General features: G+C 40.0%; 1 protein-coding gene across 6 annotated transcripts in view; it reads right to left on the bottom strand.

Moving 5' to 3' along the window:
- Positions 1–17,277, bottom strand: part of atp11c (ATPase phospholipid transporting 11C) — a 163,991-nt gene extending 146,714 nt beyond the window's left edge. For all 6 annotated transcript variants that reach the window (XM_072595610.1, XM_072595607.1, XM_072595608.1 and 3 more), the window contains exon 1: positions 17,142–17,277. In XM_072595610.1, coding sequence (XP_072451711.1) covers positions 17,142–17,168 — 27 coding nt within the window. In that variant the 5' untranslated portion in view covers positions 17,169–17,277. The remainder of the gene's footprint in view (positions 1–17,141) is intronic.
- Positions 17,278–17,649: the final 372 nt, after the last annotated feature.

The raw sequence follows: 17,649 nt of genomic DNA, 5'->3' as shown, positions 1-17,649 counted from the left end.
CAGGAGTTGGGAGATCATGTTGCAGCTGTACATGTTAGGCCACTGTTGGAATATTGCATGCAATTCTGGTCTCCTTCCTATTGGAAAGAGGTTGTGAATCTTGAAAGGGTTCAGAAAAGATTTACAAGGATGTTGCCAGGGTTGGAGGATTTGAGCTACAGGGAGAAGCTGAACAGGCTGGGGCTGTTTTTTCTGGAGCGTTGGAAGCGGAGGGGTGACCTTATAGAGGTTTACAAAATTATGAGGAGCATGGATAAATCGGCAAATTCTTTTCCCTGGGTTTGGGGAATCCAGAACTAGAGGGCATAGGTTTGGGGTGAGAGGGGAAAGATATAAAAGAGACCTAACAGGCAACTTTTTCATGCAGAGGGGGGTACGTGTATGGAATGAGCTGCCAGAGGACGTGGAGGAGGCTGGTACAATTGCAACATTTAAGAGGCATTTGGATGGGTATATGAATAGGAAGGGTTCGGAGGGATATGAGCCAGGTGCTGGCAGGTGGGACTAGATTGGGTTGGGATAGCTGGTCGGCATGGGGTTGGACTGAAGGGTCTGTTTCCATACTGTATGTCTCTATAGCAGTGTTTGGTCAGGTTTGATCCTGCACAGGATATACCTGGGTAGTTTTCCACAATGTCACTTCACTCAGTGTTGTAGCTATTCTGGGAACAGCTTGGCCTGGTGCACAACTGGCTCTAGATCAGAAGTCTTCAAAAGCTATTGCCAGGACTCAGCCTTTGCAAAACTCCATGCTTCAGTCAATTCTTAATGTCAGATGGAATGAATCAAATTCAACTTCAGTGATGCTGGGGCTTTCAAGAGAAGGCAGAAATGGGTGAACATGGATGCGCGTACTTCAGCCTTGTCTTTTACACCGATATGAGATATTCCCCTATTTGGGGAGGGTGGGGAATATTTATGGAGACTCCATCTGTTAGTTGTTTAATTGTCCACTATAACTCATTACTGCATGGGAGAGGATTGCAGTGTGTAGATTGGATCTACCCATTGTGGAATCACTTAGCTATCTACTGCATGTTGAATCTTCCATTTAGCATGGAAGTCATCATATCTGTTATCATAGTCATACAGCATAGAAACAAGTCCTTCAATCTAACTTGTGCATGCTGGTCAGATATCCTAAATTAATCTGGTCTCATTTGCCATTTTACCCATATTCCTCTAAACCCTTATGTACCCATCCAGATGTCTTTTAAAGTATTATTGTACCAAACTCCACTTGCTCTGGGAACTCATTCCATAGTTGCACTGTATTCTGAAAAAAAGTTGTCCCTTCGCTCCTTTTTATCTCTTTTCACCTCTCTCCTTAAACCTATGCCCTCCAGTTTTGGACTCTACCTGGTTTAAAAAAAAACCATGGTTATTTATCACATCCATGCCCTTCATGATTTTATAAATCTCTATAGTTATTTCTCAGCCTCTGATGCTCCAGGGAAAATAGCCCTAGCCTATTCAGCTTCTCCTTATAGCTCAAAACCTTCAAACCAAGCTAAAGCTCATATTTAGGGTTTGCCTGGTGCTGCTCTTAGCATGCCCTCCTGCACTCTTCAAAGAGCCAGAATTGATCTTTTGGCTTAATGGCAATGATAAGAGTGGGGAATTTGCAATAGAGAGTTTAGATATTAGCAGCAGAATTACATTAGACGATGAATGCACAGTGCCTCAAGGATGCATAGTTGAGTGGAAGAATCTGTTCCCATTTAGCAGTGGTAGTGTCACACAATCTGAGCAGCTTTGAGGGAAAAAAAAACTTTTGTTATCTACAGAAAGAAGTCTTCAGAAATGTGAAATAAACATCAATCATGTGTTGTCTCGTTAGTCTTTTTATTTCTGCTTTAGTCTTCAAATAATACACAAGAGAATTGCTGAGTTTGAGGTAATAAAGCCAACTTCCCTAGATTACATAACATTGATGCACCTTCAGAATGATGAATTGCTTGCAATATCAATGAATTTTATGGATTTGAATGCAATCATTGTGGAACAATTAAAATAGCAAAACCGATTAGGCAGCAATTCACTGAAGCCAAAGCACCCAAAAATATCTTTGACAGACAGCTGCGCTTTACTAGTTTAAAAAAGCACTTTATTTTAAAAGCATTAAGTGAAAAAATAAAATCAGTAAATCTTAGCTCGAGAGAGGTGCAGAAGCAAGCTTTTCATTTTGAATTGAACATACTTTGGATATATTATAGCCATTCATAGATTTTCCAGCATCGCAAAAAGTCTCAGTGAAATAGCTGCACAGGAGCCTGAGTTTTTCAAAAAAAAATTAGTTCAAACAGCATGTGTTTTCTGTTGCTATATGCTTATGCTTGGTAAATTCTTTTTAATAACTGAAAGTTTAGTAGCAGCAATAATTTTTATGAATGTGAATATTGAGAAATTTCAATGTCAGCATCAGGCACTCCAAGATCAGAAAAAGCTGAGTAAACCTTTTTCAAACAACAATATGAATGGACCCGAAACTCCAGTACAGCACCCTGACATGCATGATTACTTTTCCCATTTCTCAAACCAGAAATCCTGTAGTCACTAGATGAGACTACCTATGTTTAAAACCGCAAAATGCTGAAATATTTCTCAGAAGCAAAACTTAATTGTCTAATCTCATTCCACATTGCCCCTTAAGTGTTCTCCTCACCAATGTCCTTCTAACCTCTAGATTTAATTCCAACACTGACTGTTCGCTTGCATTTTACCTCCATAAACTGGAGGTCATCCAAAACCTTGCTTTCATATTTTACCTCACATTAAGTGCCAGTCACCTATCACCCCGCCCTTAATGTCTCAAAATTCAATATATTGCTTGCAGAGGCAGCCAGTTTAAGGTTTTCATCTTTGTTTCAAATCTGGTATCAATCAGACCAGATATGCACAATATGATCAATATAGGTCATTTTGCCCCCTTTAATTTTTTCAATTTTAAAAACAAATCTTTAGTTTCAAACAAAATCAACATAAGCTTATTAAACTTTACCAAGTATAAATAGAACATAGAACAGGCCCTTCGGCCCACGATGTTGTGCCGAACTTCTAACCTAGATTAAGCACCCATCCATGTACCCATCCAAATGCCGCTTAAAGGTCGCCAATGACTCTGACTCTACCACTCCCACGGGCAGCACATTCCATGCCCCCACCACTCTCTGGGTAAAGAACCCACCCCTGACATCTCCCCTATACCTTTCACCCTTTGACCCTTGGTCAAAATCAGTCCACTTATTTACATATAGATACTTTACAAAGATGATGAGGGTGCAAAATTGAAATCAAAATTCAGCCGCTGCTATGACTGGAGGTTGCTTGTAGGAAATACACTAAGTCAAACAGGTTTTAAGAGAAAGAGGCAGCTTGTGGCTCCTCACTAGTTCTATGGTAACCACACTCCCAGATTGCCTGATCATTTTCATCAAAACAGTTCTAATTCGGAAAGCCACTCTTTTGAAAAGAAAACACAATTGTGCCTCATAGCACCTAGCGTGGGGAATTCCAATGGTGTATTACACAATCATTTTACAAATGGCTTAAGATGGCTGCCAATGTAACTTTGGATGGTTTATTATCCCACAATGTGAAGTCAATTATGCTAGTAGAATTTTGTTTGAAATGACTGGGGTCCATCCAGTCATCTGGATCTTTTCCTCTCAAAAGCCTTGAATATTCATGATTTGGATATGCCGGTGTTGGACTGGGGTGTACAAAGTTAAAAATCACAACACCAGGTTATAGCCCAACAAGTTTAACTGGAAGCATTAGCTTTCGGAGCGCCGCTCCTTCATCACAACTACCTGAAAGACCTGGTGTTGTGATTTTTAACCTTGAATTTTCAGACAGTTAAGGAATGCACTGTATTGCTGAAAGGTAAGTAAAATTCTAAAGGTTTCCTTTTAAGATTAGGGTTGAAATAATACATCAACCTGTGTTTCTGACTGAAGCAAACTACCAAGGACAATCATATGACATCTGACAGTCTTTTTTTTTAAGATGCTGTATCTATTTTAGAAAATCAGACTCATCTGCATAAAATAGAGGCTATTACAACCTGGCATGTAACTTTCATTACCTCTTATCTCCTCCAGTCACAACTGTCCATCATATCTATATTTACCTAAATCTGCAGTCTTGCACATCCCTCATTTCAATCACTCCACTTTCGTGGCTGTACCTACAGCTGTCTAGAACCCTCTACCTCTGATTCTTGTAAAGCCTACCTCTGTCCAAAGTTTTGATGATCTGACCTACTGGCCCCTTTCATGGCTTAGTGTCTAGCTTTGTTTTACAGAGTATTCATGTGAAGCATCTTGGTATGTTTTCCTACACTGAAAGGCACTATACAAGTCTAAGAATAAAGTTACTTGCACCTTCACCTTTACTTAAACATGAGAATGCTTTTAAATGAACATAGGAACAGGAAGTGGTCAGTTAGTCCGTTCTGCCATTCAATAAGGTCACTGCTGAACCTTGATCGAAATTTCACAATCCATTTTTCCCCCCCTATATTACTTAGTATTAATTAGTAAAGATCCATTACTTGCAGATTTAAAATTTGGAACAGATTTTCAAACACAGGTAAGGAAGTGCTGGTGTATAATGGTAATGTCATTGGATTAGTAATCCAAAAACACAGGCTAGTGTTCTGGGAAAATGGGTTTTAATCATACCACAGTAGATGGTGAAATTTTAATTCACTAAAAAAAGTCTAATAAATAAAGTTTAACTACTATCGATTGGCAAAGACCGTGGGTTCATGAAATGTTCTTTAGGTAAAGAAATCTGCCATCCTTTCTTGACCTGGCCTACAAGTGACTTGAGGCTCTTAACAGGATGTGCATGTCTCTGGTTGGTCTAGCATTTAATTGTCCGTTCTTAATTGCTTCAGGAGAGTGACAAGCAGCCTTATTAAGCCATTGTAGGTAGATCCACAATGTAGTTAGGGAGGAATTTCTAGGGATCTGACCCAATGACAGGGACGAAATACTATACATTTCCAAGTCAGGATGATGATTAGCTTAGGGAATTACAGATGTCAAGGTGGTTTTCCTGTGTATCTACTGCCCTTTTGAAATTGCACAGCTAATCAGTCAGTTGCATAAAACCACTGCAAAGCCAAGGAGGAAAGAAACAGGAAGGAACTCCTGATATTGACCTCAGCACTAGACACAATAGGAAGTAGAGTGCTGTTGATCTTTCTTGCCAGGACCTGGTTGACTCTTAACTGCCTTTTGTGCAATTAGGGATAGGCAATAAATCTTGGTCGGGGCAGTGATACCCTAATCCAATAATGAATAAAAAAGGACAAAGTTAAATGTGATATTAAACAGTTAATTTGCTCCGCTGACCTTGTGGACATTATACAAAATCTTTATATCAGTTAGTAAAGGAAGGACTGTTTCCTTTGTTCAAAGACCACCCCCCCCACAATCCTCACAAACATGGTGAGGAGTGTTCAGAGTTTCTTCAAATCTTATTTTGTGCTCAATAATCTTTACTGTGCTTAATAAATTTGGTTGCTTGTTCACAGAAGTTCAGGTGTTGCAGTTGCATCAAGTATGTACGAACCTCAGGAAAGAGAACTTAACAGAAGATAGTTGTAGTTGTTAAAGGGTCAATCCTATCAATCCCAGAAAATCACTCCATGTGTTCTTCAGAATTATCAGGTCTGCGGTTCAAACACCTTCACCACCTCCTTTTCTGTTCTCATTTTCTGATAAAGAGGCGGTTTGCTGATGGATGGCACAGGAGTTTAGCACTATTTGCTACACCTCAGATACTGAATCATACTAAATGTCCAACCCAGACATTGTCCAGATTTAGGCTGAAAAGTGGCAAGTAATATTTGTGCTACATAACGACCCTCTCCAACAAGAGAAAATCTCACCATTGCCTCTTGATATTTAGCAACATTAGCATCACCAAATCCCTCAATATCAATATTCTAGGGAGGTTACCATTGGCAAGAAATTGAATGTGCCAGATATATTCTGCGGCAACACTGATTCTGAATTCTGTGGCAAGCAATTCTCAACCCAATGACTGCCGACTATCTATAAAAGTGACAAATCAGGAGTGTGGTGGAATACTCTCCACTTGCTTGATTGTGCACTACTTCTAATCGCTAAGAAGCAGGACATGATCTAGGTCAAAAATCAAACAATTGGCACCTCATTCATTCCCATTAACACACAGTAGTAGCAGTGCTTGGCATCTGCAAGCTACACTGCAGGAATTCACCAAGGCTCCTTAGATAGCACCTGCCAAACCAAACAACCACTCATGTCTAGGGCAGAAGACATGGGAAAACCACCAGCTGCAATTTACCCTCCAGGACACAAGCCATTCTGACCTTGAATTATAATCATCCTTCACTATTCCAGGGTTAAAAATCTAGGAGCGCCCTTCTTACCACCACTTTGGGTGTCCTGAAATAGCATAAAGCAGCAGTTCCCCACCACATTAGGCATAGGCAATGAACAGTGGCCTAGTCAGCAATATCCTCATCCAATGGATATTTTTGAAATAAATTGCTCAAACAGCCTTGACCATCTATTCTATACTGGAATAAATTCAATGTCTTGCAGACAAGATCAGGGAACAAGGCACAGAAGGACCTGATCCTAAAATTTAGCTCCAGTGCTTGGTAACTTTGCATATCATTGATTTCATGCATGCAAAGTAGACAGCAGCCCAGGATCTGAAATCTGCACCACTTCACTGTTCTGATCAGGTTTACCAGATACATACTCATACAATGAGTGGGTTGATTGTACTGGAGTTTTCAGAGGTTTTTTTCTAAACTTTACTATACCATCTGATTAAAAAGGACAGGATTCACAGAGCATGAAAAAGCAAGAAAATCATACATCTACCTTCCTGTGACTTATTATGCAGTTCTTTCTAGTATGATGGGGATTCAGTCCAACTGGTTGATCAATTACATTGATGCTCCACATCTAACATGTGAAGAAAGAGGTTCCCGAGCATCTGCCTTGGACAAACTCCAAAAAAGGTGTAAGCAAGTTAAGATCAAGTGGACCTTTGGGTATCACAGGAAGTCTTGACACAACAAGTCAAAATATTTGCAACTGAATGCGCTCCAGTGTTTGAATGTTTATAACACTGGTGAATGCCTAAGTGTGGTTTTTTATTAAGAAAGAAATGTTGACACAGCAGCAGATATCAAAGTTTAAAATCCAGTTTAAGGTGACAGGCAAAAATCCAACTTGCTAGAATGAATCTGTCAAACATTAAACATAATATCAGTAAATTATGAGTGAAGAATCTTCAAAAAGGTAGCACCCAAATTGGAGATCAAACCAGCCTGTGGTTTTGTTGCTGACTTTACAATAAACTGGCATCTTTCCAAAGAAATTAATAGAACAGCTGTTAGTTTAATGAGACTGTTGAGAATACTTAGTCTCAAGAGACCTCTAGATTTACTCAGAACACTTGCTTCAGAGCACCTGAACAAGAAACTAACCTTAATGGGCAAGGCCAGGTCAGCATTTCAACATCACAAGCATGCATCCTGCTGTCTGTAATCAAAACAGAGGAGCTGGTGGTAGTGCCCTCAGGTGTATAGGTGTACATGGTTACCAGTGTTATTTTTGTACTGCTCAGAGACATTGCATGAAGCAAGTTCTAATTTGTGAAAATGAGCAGCAGGCTGTTTTTTGTTTTGCACAGTGGCAATGTAGACTGAGTCACTGTTCAGCTCTCGCAGAATTTCAAATCCATACTTAATTCAGTATAAAACTAATTCTCAATTTGAAAACAAACAGAGGATGAGTGTGTATAGAGTATAAGCAAGAGTTCGGAGTGCTAAGTTCTGAGATTTGTGAAACAAGAGGTTCAGCTGAGCATGACTCTGATCAGATAAGAACGTATAGTTAACAATGGGGTGCTAGAGGCAAGCATAAGGATAACAAGGTGGAAAAGCATTCATTACGTAGAGCCATTTAACAGGATGAGGTAGCATTCAGTATGCAACGTCAGTTAATAAAGGGGGAAAGTATTTATTATGTGAAGCCAGTTATTCATTGTGTAACAGCAGATGGCTTAATCATTACTAATGACCCTTGCTAATTATAATGGCCACCCAATCAATATGTATGTTGCCTTATCTGGATACTCCTCCCTATACAATGACTATATAGTTCATTGAGAAACTGCTGTTCCAGGGAAGACATGAACTCATGTCTCTGTGCATATGGGCGATTGTTCTCTCCCTCCAGGGACAGAATAAAGATGAAGGAGGTGAAACTACTGTGTCTCAGCTTTTTGCTTAGACAGGATGATAACATTTGTACTTTCATACAGAATGTGGTCTACTAAAGGACAATTCTAGAGGTCTTTCCAAATCCACATTTGCTCTTAGGAGAGTCAAATTTTGAGGGTTTAAAAAAAAAATCAAAATAAACTGCTGCAATTGAGTTCATATTAGTTTACATACACAATCTTGTAATGGAAAGCAAAAAAAAAACAACTTGCAAGATAAAGCCAATGCACAGTCAAATATGGGAGATGACTGAACTAGAACAGATGTTTAAACAGCTCCTGCACTTAAAAGCTGACAAGCTACTTATTGTCTAGTAATTTGCAATTTTTTTTTGCTTACCAACTTGCATGGAATGTCTGCCTGGAATGCATGAATTGTCCACAAACAAACTGCTACAAGATTAAATGTGGATAAGTGTAAATTGATGGAATTGAACAAGAAAAAACAAACAAGGCAAGGAAATACATAGTGTACAGTAGAACCCTGGGAAGCACTGAGGATCAACAGGGTCTTAAAATGCATGCCTACTGGACCATTAAGGATTTGAGGCAGTTAAATGAAGTGGTTATGGCAATATATTGGACATTTGCCTTTATGAGCCAAAAGAGTTTAAAAACGAGGGAATGCTGAAACTGCATTGGTTAGGCCATTGCTAGAGTATAGTGAGCAGTTCTGGAACCAACATTAAGAGGATGGGTGTGCCTGTACTGGACAGGGTACACATGAAATTTACCAGGATGTTGCCTGGGCTTGAAAGCTATGAAGAGATTTGAATAGACCATGGTTGTTTTCCTGAAAGCAGAGGACATGGAGGGAGGTATGATTGTGAAGGGCACAGATATGGTACACAGGAAGTAACATTTCTCCTTGCTGGAGGGATCAATAACCAAGAAGCTAGATTTAAGCGAAGGGGCAGGAGGTTTACATTACATGAAGGAAAAACAACTTTCACACAAGATATGGATCTGGAACTCACTACCTGTAAGGATGAATCAAAGGAGGAAAAACACTAACTTTTTATTTCCTGCATTGCCTTGGATGTTCTGGTAGGGACAACAAACCGAGAGAGCAGTGTCAACTGCATGAGGACAACAAAGCTGGGAGGCTCAGCTGCAAAAGTGAAAGCTCAACTTTGTAACATGTCAAAAGGGTTGCAAGGAAACCATGGACACAGATTAACCTGACTGAAAAGCACTGGTTGGATAAAATTAGGCAGACTGGTTAAGAAATCAGAAACTACTTCCTCAGAATACATTAGGGAACAGAGGACAGAAAAATAGATTTCTGAATTTTCTAACAGCACAGTCACAATTTATTCATGGCTGTCTTTGTCTCAACTATTCTTCAAACCTCGCCAAGATACAAGAATTCACAGTGCCCAAGAGGTCACATTTCATTTACAACTGCAAATAGATAGTAGTCAACTGTAGGTAGGATTACAGCTAATACCAAACTTGACGTGTCCATATTTCCATTCAAACTAAATTTGTACGGTTCCATTCAACAGCAAAATCAGTACCAAGCCAAGGATGCCTTTACTGGTCTATTGAGGATAACTATCTAACTCAGTACAAGACCAAGGGATCAAATCTGGTTTGTACATTCCTTAAGTCTGTTTTTTTCCCCTCCATTTATAAGCAGAAACAGCTTTACTCTGTTGAGTCTATCATTTTTAAAACCTCACTCAGATCGCCTCTCAGCTCATTTCCCTCTATGGAGAACAATCCCAAATTCTTTTGCCATTGTCATTGAGAAACTTCATACTTGGAACCATTCCAGTAGCATCCTTTTGCACTCTCGAATACATCTGCACCTTTTCTGTAATGTGGCACTCAACTGTACACAACATTACAGCTGAGGTCTAAAAAAAAAGTGTTGCATATAAGTTCAACATCACCTCATTACTCTTGCACTCTACACCCCTAAAATGAAGCTGACACTATGGTTTATTAAATTTTCTCTACCATCTTCAACAATCCATGTGCAAATACCCTCTGTCCTTCTCCTCCAACACCTCTTATAGAATTTCACCCCTTAGTTTACATTGCGTTCCTCTAACCAGGAAAAAAAAAATGTACCTCATTTCCGTGCATTGAACTTCATCTGTCATCTATCCACCCACTCCACCAACTTGACAATATATCACAAGTTCCACACTAGAGAACTCTTACAAACCTTCAAGCCCAAAAACTATCCACTGACCATTAAGTTTCCTATCATTCAGCCAATTTTGCATTCACATGGTCACTGTGTTTTAACCTAACCTTTCCTCAAGTCTGTTTGTGATCTGTACTGACCTACTCTGGTTTGACTTTAAAATTAAATAATTAAATGACTTCATTACTAACCAATGGAACCTTCAACCTTCCAGTCTTTAGACACCTTTAAATCACTTTTTCCTGGTACATTAATATTTGTAATGGCACAACTTCCTGTTTTCACGACAAACTTAAATTTCCTCATGTTTATGATTTTCCCCACCTTCCTCAACTGATTTCCATTTGAGATGTTCATTTCAAACTTCCATAACTGTCTCAACTGCAATTCCTCATCTATTTCCTGCAAAAATTATGTCCCAAATTTTGCCATTTGCAGCAATAGAAGAGATGCATTGGAATCTTCCATACCAGTGATTCTGGTATAGCTTTCTTTTACTAATGTTACCCACTAGCATGGTCAACAGAACTCCATGTATCAACTTTACACACTGATCTCACCAATACCTTCTCTTATAAAGTCACAACAAAAATTCCTTTTCTCTGCATCTACCACCCCAATGGCCTCTTCACCTGCCATTTCCACCAGATTCAGCATGAAACCAAACAGGATTAGTCATTTGCTTCTGTCTAAGCATTCCACAGAGACTGCGGTCCTTGACAACCCACTTCTCACTTGCCTTTGATATTCCCCTTCCTCCAAAAATTCTTCTGTGAAAATGCAGGGGATGTTAAACATTGCCCTTTCACCTCACTTCTTGCTCTTCAAAAAGCTCAAATACTTCTAACTGAAACAGTGAAGTACCGACACCTTCTCTAAATTTAGTATACTGCATTCACTGGCCATCTTAACAGAGACCAAACGTAGACTAAGCCACCTCTGTGGAACAAATTTCTTCTGACTAAGTACAAACTTTCAAGTTAGTTGTCATTTTAATTCTTTCTTACTCCCACCTCTTACCTTTTCGTCCATGGCCTGTTAGTGTTCCAGTGAAGCTCACTGCTAGTTTATGTATCTTTCAACTCAGCACTGTAAGCCTGAGCTCAACAACTTCAGTTCAGAACCTCTGTTTCATTTGTTTCCTCTTAGTTTTGCCAGGTTGATCTTTTCTTTTCTTCATCTCGTTTCATTTGGCATTTAATACGCATTCTGTGACTTAGTTGGACACAACCTTTGTCTCTTCTCGAAATCCATCACCAGCCTTTTTGACTATTGCGTCACAAAACCTTTTGTTATTTAATCTCTCCTATCCTTCACCCTATCACAGATCTCTTGTCTTTCCTGTCTCCCTTCCCCCAAAAACTCCAACACCTCTATTTTTCTGTCAGTTCTGATGAAAGGTCATTGACTGGAAACATTCAGATTTTATCCACAAATGCTGCTTGAACTGGAGTTCTTACCTTTTTTTGTTCTAATATTACTACTTTAAAGTGTTAATATAATTAAGTCTTAAAAATACAGTCTAATTAACAGATGCATGCAATTGTAAGCTCTAAAAAAAAAGGTTGCTAAACATTTGATGAGCTCAAACTCTAGAATAAATAGGACATGACCTTACTCATATGAAGAGGGAAAAGCAGATTCCAGGTAAAGGGCAGAAACTATATTTCCTTTATCTACTGCTTGATCCATAATGAAATGCCCAGACAAACCACAGTTATTAATCATTAAAACTAAAATAATTTAACTTTTAATGCCTTTGATTTGTGAGCACCTTTTTGTTTTAACATATCTGACTTTGTCAGAAAGGTCACTATCCAATAATAGCTTCATTTAGTGGAGAATGAAGCTTTACGAAGTACCTCTATAGGATCGATCAAGGCAGTCAGAATGCCCAAGTAGTGCAAACAACAGATAGTGACAACCCAACAATATTTCAGTACAGCATTACAATGTAACTTTAATGGCAGGTGCCTATCAACTGACATCATTTCTACTGGAAGCTTCAAAGTCAATCATTCATTGCACATCAATAAATAAATGCAGCACGAACAGGTTTAATGAACATTGTCTGAAAAGAGTAGCTACAATAGGTTCTCTCAGACATTGATAAACCAACCTTTCACTTTGGTAAAGCAATACAGGAAATTGCTGAAGACCCACCATAGTAGGACTGATATCTAAGAGTCAGAATACAGGAAGGAGATAGATGGCTTGATGATGGAGTGTAATGAGAACAACTTCTCAATATCAGCAAAACTAAAGTGATCATCGATTTCAGAAAGAGAAAGGAAAACATGCCCCCCATCTACATCAACTGAACGGAGGTTGAGATGGTGGAGAGCATAATGTTCCTCAGAGTGACAATAACTGACAACCAGTCCTGGACATCTCACGCAGATGCGATAGTCAAGGCGGCACATCAACACTTCGTGAGGCAGCTCAGGAAATTTGGTATACCCACATGGACCCTCACCAACTTTTACTGAAGCACCACTGAAAGTACACCATCCAGGTACATAATGGCTTGGTTTGGCAACTGCTCTGCCCAAGACTAACATCTACAGAAGGTTGTATGCACAGCCCAGACCATCACAGAAGCCAATCTTCCATCAATTGACTCCATTTACAAGAATCACTGCCAAAGACTCATCCTATCCCCAAAGCACCTCACTTACAACCTCTTCCATCAGGCAGAAGATACAGAAGCTCGAACACATGTACCAGCAGGTTCAGGAACAGCTTCTGCCCAGCTGCTATTAGACTGATGAATGGACTCTCCAAATTCAAATAATGCTGATCTTGTTAAATGACGATCTTGCCTAGGGCATGCCTTGTGCAATGTAACAAATATTTTTATGTTTTCTTGTTTCGCCCTATGATCTGTACATCCTCGCTTACTATGGTCTGCCTATACTATTCGTAAACAAAGCTTTTCATTGCCATGTGTACCCAAATACAATAAAATAAAATCAGAAGCAGGTCAATCCTCAAACCCACTCTGCCAATTTCTTAGATCATACATTTTCCCCACATTATCCCATATTTTTCCATCTTTTGTACTCAAACCCATTGACCTCCGACTTAAAACAGATGTAATGACTGAATTTCCACAGCCTGGTGGGGAAGAGAATGCCTAAAAGTTTTAATTCCATCTGAGTGAGGAAATTGTTCATCTCAATCCTAAAACGGCTTTTTCTAAGACTGCACCCCCTAGTCTGAGACACCCCCCAGGTATCGGAAACATCCGTTGGAAGTCTAAAAATTTTTGGTTATTTCAAAAAAAAATCTTGAATTCTTCAAAACTCTAGAAAACACAGGCCCCAGTCTTTTGAAAAGCCAATCCCACCACCTCAGGGATTAGTTTGATCAATGTCTATTGCAATAATTCCATGACAATTATTTCTAGACCAAAACACCACAAATGCAACGAGATGGTCATTTTTATTGTCAAATCCTCATGATAAAGGCAAATATACCAAATGCCTTCTTCAGTGCTTGCTCAAAGAAGCACATTCACATTACTACAGGCATCAAAACTTTCTTATCTCACTATTTAGTACTCCATATCTTTGTTCATCCCAAGTGAACAACTTCATAATTGCCAACATATTCCACTAGTCTTGTTCTTGCCCATTCACTTAGTCTATGCAAATCTTCTTGAAGCTTCTATATACCCTCATATTTCCAATTAATATTACCAAACTTGAAACTATTACGTGGCAACCCACATCCAAATCATTAATAAAATACCAAACTAGTCACAGATTACCAATTAAAGAATTACCAATTTATTCCTTGTTTCTATTCTTAAACAAATTCCTAAACTTATGTACTCTTAACTTGCTTCAAACTAGAGACTTTATGAAAAATCTTCTGAAAATCTAAAAAATTACCAAATCCACAAATGCTGTTATTCTGCTAATTAATTAAAGTACTTTTTAAAACCAGCACCAACGTTCTCAAACACAACATATTAAAGCATATGTTGAGTCCACCCACCCAGTTAGTCTAGATGAATATTTTTCTGACAATTTATTTGATGCCACCTATTAGGTCTTGTTTGTTGCAAACAGAACATGTACCAACACTGCACCTGGTTCAACGCAACAAAATAGGGGATAGACACTCACTGGTTAATTTTATCAGGTGACACACTGACCAAGCAGGGTCAACTAGCCTAGTTTAAAGTTTAACGCCTTGTTGTTAATTATCAAAGAACATAATGGGTGAATCCTCTATGGCAACACCTCCAGGGTTGAGCTGGAAAAGCAAAGCAGGTCAGACAGCATCCAAGGTGCAGGAGAATCAACATTTCAGGCATAAGCCCTTCATCAGGAATAGGACCTCTAGAGTCCACTTGCCAACAACTGACACAGCATAAGTGTTTGTGTATCCCTTGTTCTTGCAAAATGGAAAGCTTTCACAAACTGTCTGCCTTTTTCAGCAATGCTCAAAAGGGTAAATTTTTAAAAATTTAGTAGCACTTTGACCAATTTCCCATCAAAAAGAGAATTACAACACTATCAAACTTTCATTAGATGGTTCAATTCCCACCTCAGGTAACTGACTGTGTGGAGTTTGCACATTCTCCCCGTGTCTGCGTGGGTTTCCTCCAGGTGCTCCGGTTTCCTCCCACAGTCCAAAAAAAGGCGCAGATTAGGTGAATTGGCCAAGCTAAAGTGCCCGTAGTGTTAGGTGAAGGGGTTAATGTAGGAGAGTGGATTACACTTCAGCAGGTCGGTGTGGACTTGTTTGACCGAAGGGCCTGTTTCCACATTGTAACTAATTTAATATTTCCACAGTAAATGGAAATCTTGTGAAATGTCCTTTTAGCTTTTTTTTAAAGTTTGATCAATTTTGGTCAGATGGGTGTAATGCAGTTATTAATTTAAGCAAGCACTATATTTAAAAATACTTGCAATCTTTGTGGTTTAAAGAGTTGAAACATTGATTAATTGTGACTTGTTCTGCCAAATATAACAAAATACTCAGACTGTACTTTTAACATCCAAAAAGTCAGTCTCCATTTTAGCCAACTACATGTCCACGTGGACATCATAGATGTATATACTATAATGCATAAAGGTAAACAAAATCATCCCATAACATGTATTACATGGCTCTAATTAAAGAACTGATACAGTTTGAAATGACTCCAATACTCAAGTTCCAAAACATGCTCACAAATTAATCACCATGCAATCTTGAGTGAGGGGTTAAGCACGAATGGCTTTAATGTCATGCTATATTTGCTTGAAAGTATTTGACAACTGGTTATACAGCGTTTATAGACTTTAGGATAGTGTGCTCAGGAATTTGCCACAATATCTCAAAATGTAGATACTCAATTTGAACAGCCAAGTCATCAACAGACATGTTCACACTGAAAGTGGTCAGTTCATCAAATGTTGCATTGGAGAGTGGCTGACACTCCCACACAGACTACATTGCAGCACAAGCCAGTCACTGAAAGAAAACCAAATACTTTAAATTTGTTCAGGGAGCATTCTCTAATTTTTAATACGTACAATGGTAACTCCACCAGGGTGACGGGTGGAAAAAAAATCGCCACATCCCACATAGCACCTCAGAGTTTTTGGGGCGGGAGGGGGGCGAAGAATCACGATTCACATTGAAACCTCCCAACGCTAATACAGATTGTGAATGAATTACTACTAAAATTCAACCTGCAGTCTCCAATTCCCTATCCTCAAAAGGATGGTGCTGCTTATGCAAACAAAACTGATGCAGTCTCATTATTTAGTTCATATTCAACATACCGGCGTTTAAAGCCTGTTCCCCATAAAACTGACCAACAAAAAAATCGAAAAGATGTTGCTAATTTTAGGTGCGGTGTGTTAATAATTGCGGTCACTAGTAAAAACTATAGCTCACTGGAGAACTGCCTATTCTAACTATAGATCAGCTAGCTTAGAACATTGCAGCCAATTTTACAAATTACACTGGAAACGTTTACAAAACTGAGACAGCAAAAGCCAAGTCCCAAAGCGCAGACCACGAAGCTTCGAATGAAAATGTGTTAAATCGGCAAGAAAACTTATCGCAGCCTCTCGAAACGCAACGGAGCAGCAGTGAAGAAATCAGAAACTTGTTCAGACGCGATGTCGGCACATCAAACGTCCCATAAGATTTTACGCAGACAATTCCTCACCGAGGACTGCAGCAGGTTATCAGTTAATCAATGCAACCTGCATATGAAAATGCAATACTTCAAACTTGCAAATAATCAAAATAAACATCGCAAGAATGCACCCTGACGTCTGCAGGAATTTTAAAATGTCACAAACCAACGCGGACACATTGATTTCATATCTGCGATTAAAAGATGGGAGAGAAAGAGGCAAAGAGAAGAAATGGGGGGTGGAAGAAAGAGAAGAAGAGAAAAGCGGAAAAAAAGGACAACTTTGCAAGCGGAGTGGAGATGCACAAGAGGGTGGCTGACGGGAGCTGCTGCGGTTTGCACGGGAACTTGCAGCGGCTGCTGTGGCTTGAGCTGCACGCAGCAACTCCAGGGGCAACGTTCGGAGGCGCCGCCGCGCGCTTCAGCCGCGGAGCCCAACCTCAGGGAGGACCTCACGCACCCCCCATTGCCACCGCCGCCGGTAAGGAGTTAAACCTGAGCTCCCACCCTCGCTACCTGGGAGAAGCGAAGGACACTCACCCATCGGTTCACTGCACAGCGAAACATGTCGCGCCGTCTTTCCCCTCCTCGCTCCCCTTCAGCCGCTGAATTCCGGCTTCGCCGCCGCGGCCTCTCGGCGCCCAAACATCACAGCGGCGTTGGCTCGGTTTCCCCCCCTAACCCACCCATCCCCCTCGCCTCCCATCCCCCTCAGGGCGCACGGTTTCCGACAGTCTCCGAACGATTTCCCTTTTAACAATTCCCCACCCCTTCCCAAGGCGCCGCCTTCACTGTATATCTCTCCTCCTCTTCAGAGGTGGAGAGAATGCAGTCAACACAACTCAGCGGGAAGTCACCGTTTTTCACTGACTCTCCATCTGTTCCCTCTCCCGCCTACCAAACGCTCTCGCGCAACTGCCGTTACCCTGAACCGCCCTTTTTACCTTCACGCCACTACGCATGCACTTCCCCCAATGCATCCTGGGAGCTGTAGTTCTTCGCCTGCAGTTGGAAACTACAAATTACTCCCAGCGTTCAGTGCTGGATC

This window comes from Chiloscyllium punctatum, chromosome 25, assembly GCF_047496795.1.
Source record: "Chiloscyllium punctatum isolate Juve2018m chromosome 25, sChiPun1.3, whole genome shotgun sequence".
Taxonomy (NCBI): domain Eukaryota; kingdom Metazoa; phylum Chordata; class Chondrichthyes; order Orectolobiformes; family Hemiscylliidae; genus Chiloscyllium; species Chiloscyllium punctatum.
The sequence above is the reverse complement of the archived record's forward strand: the minus strand, read 5'-3'. Positions and strand labels throughout refer to the sequence as shown.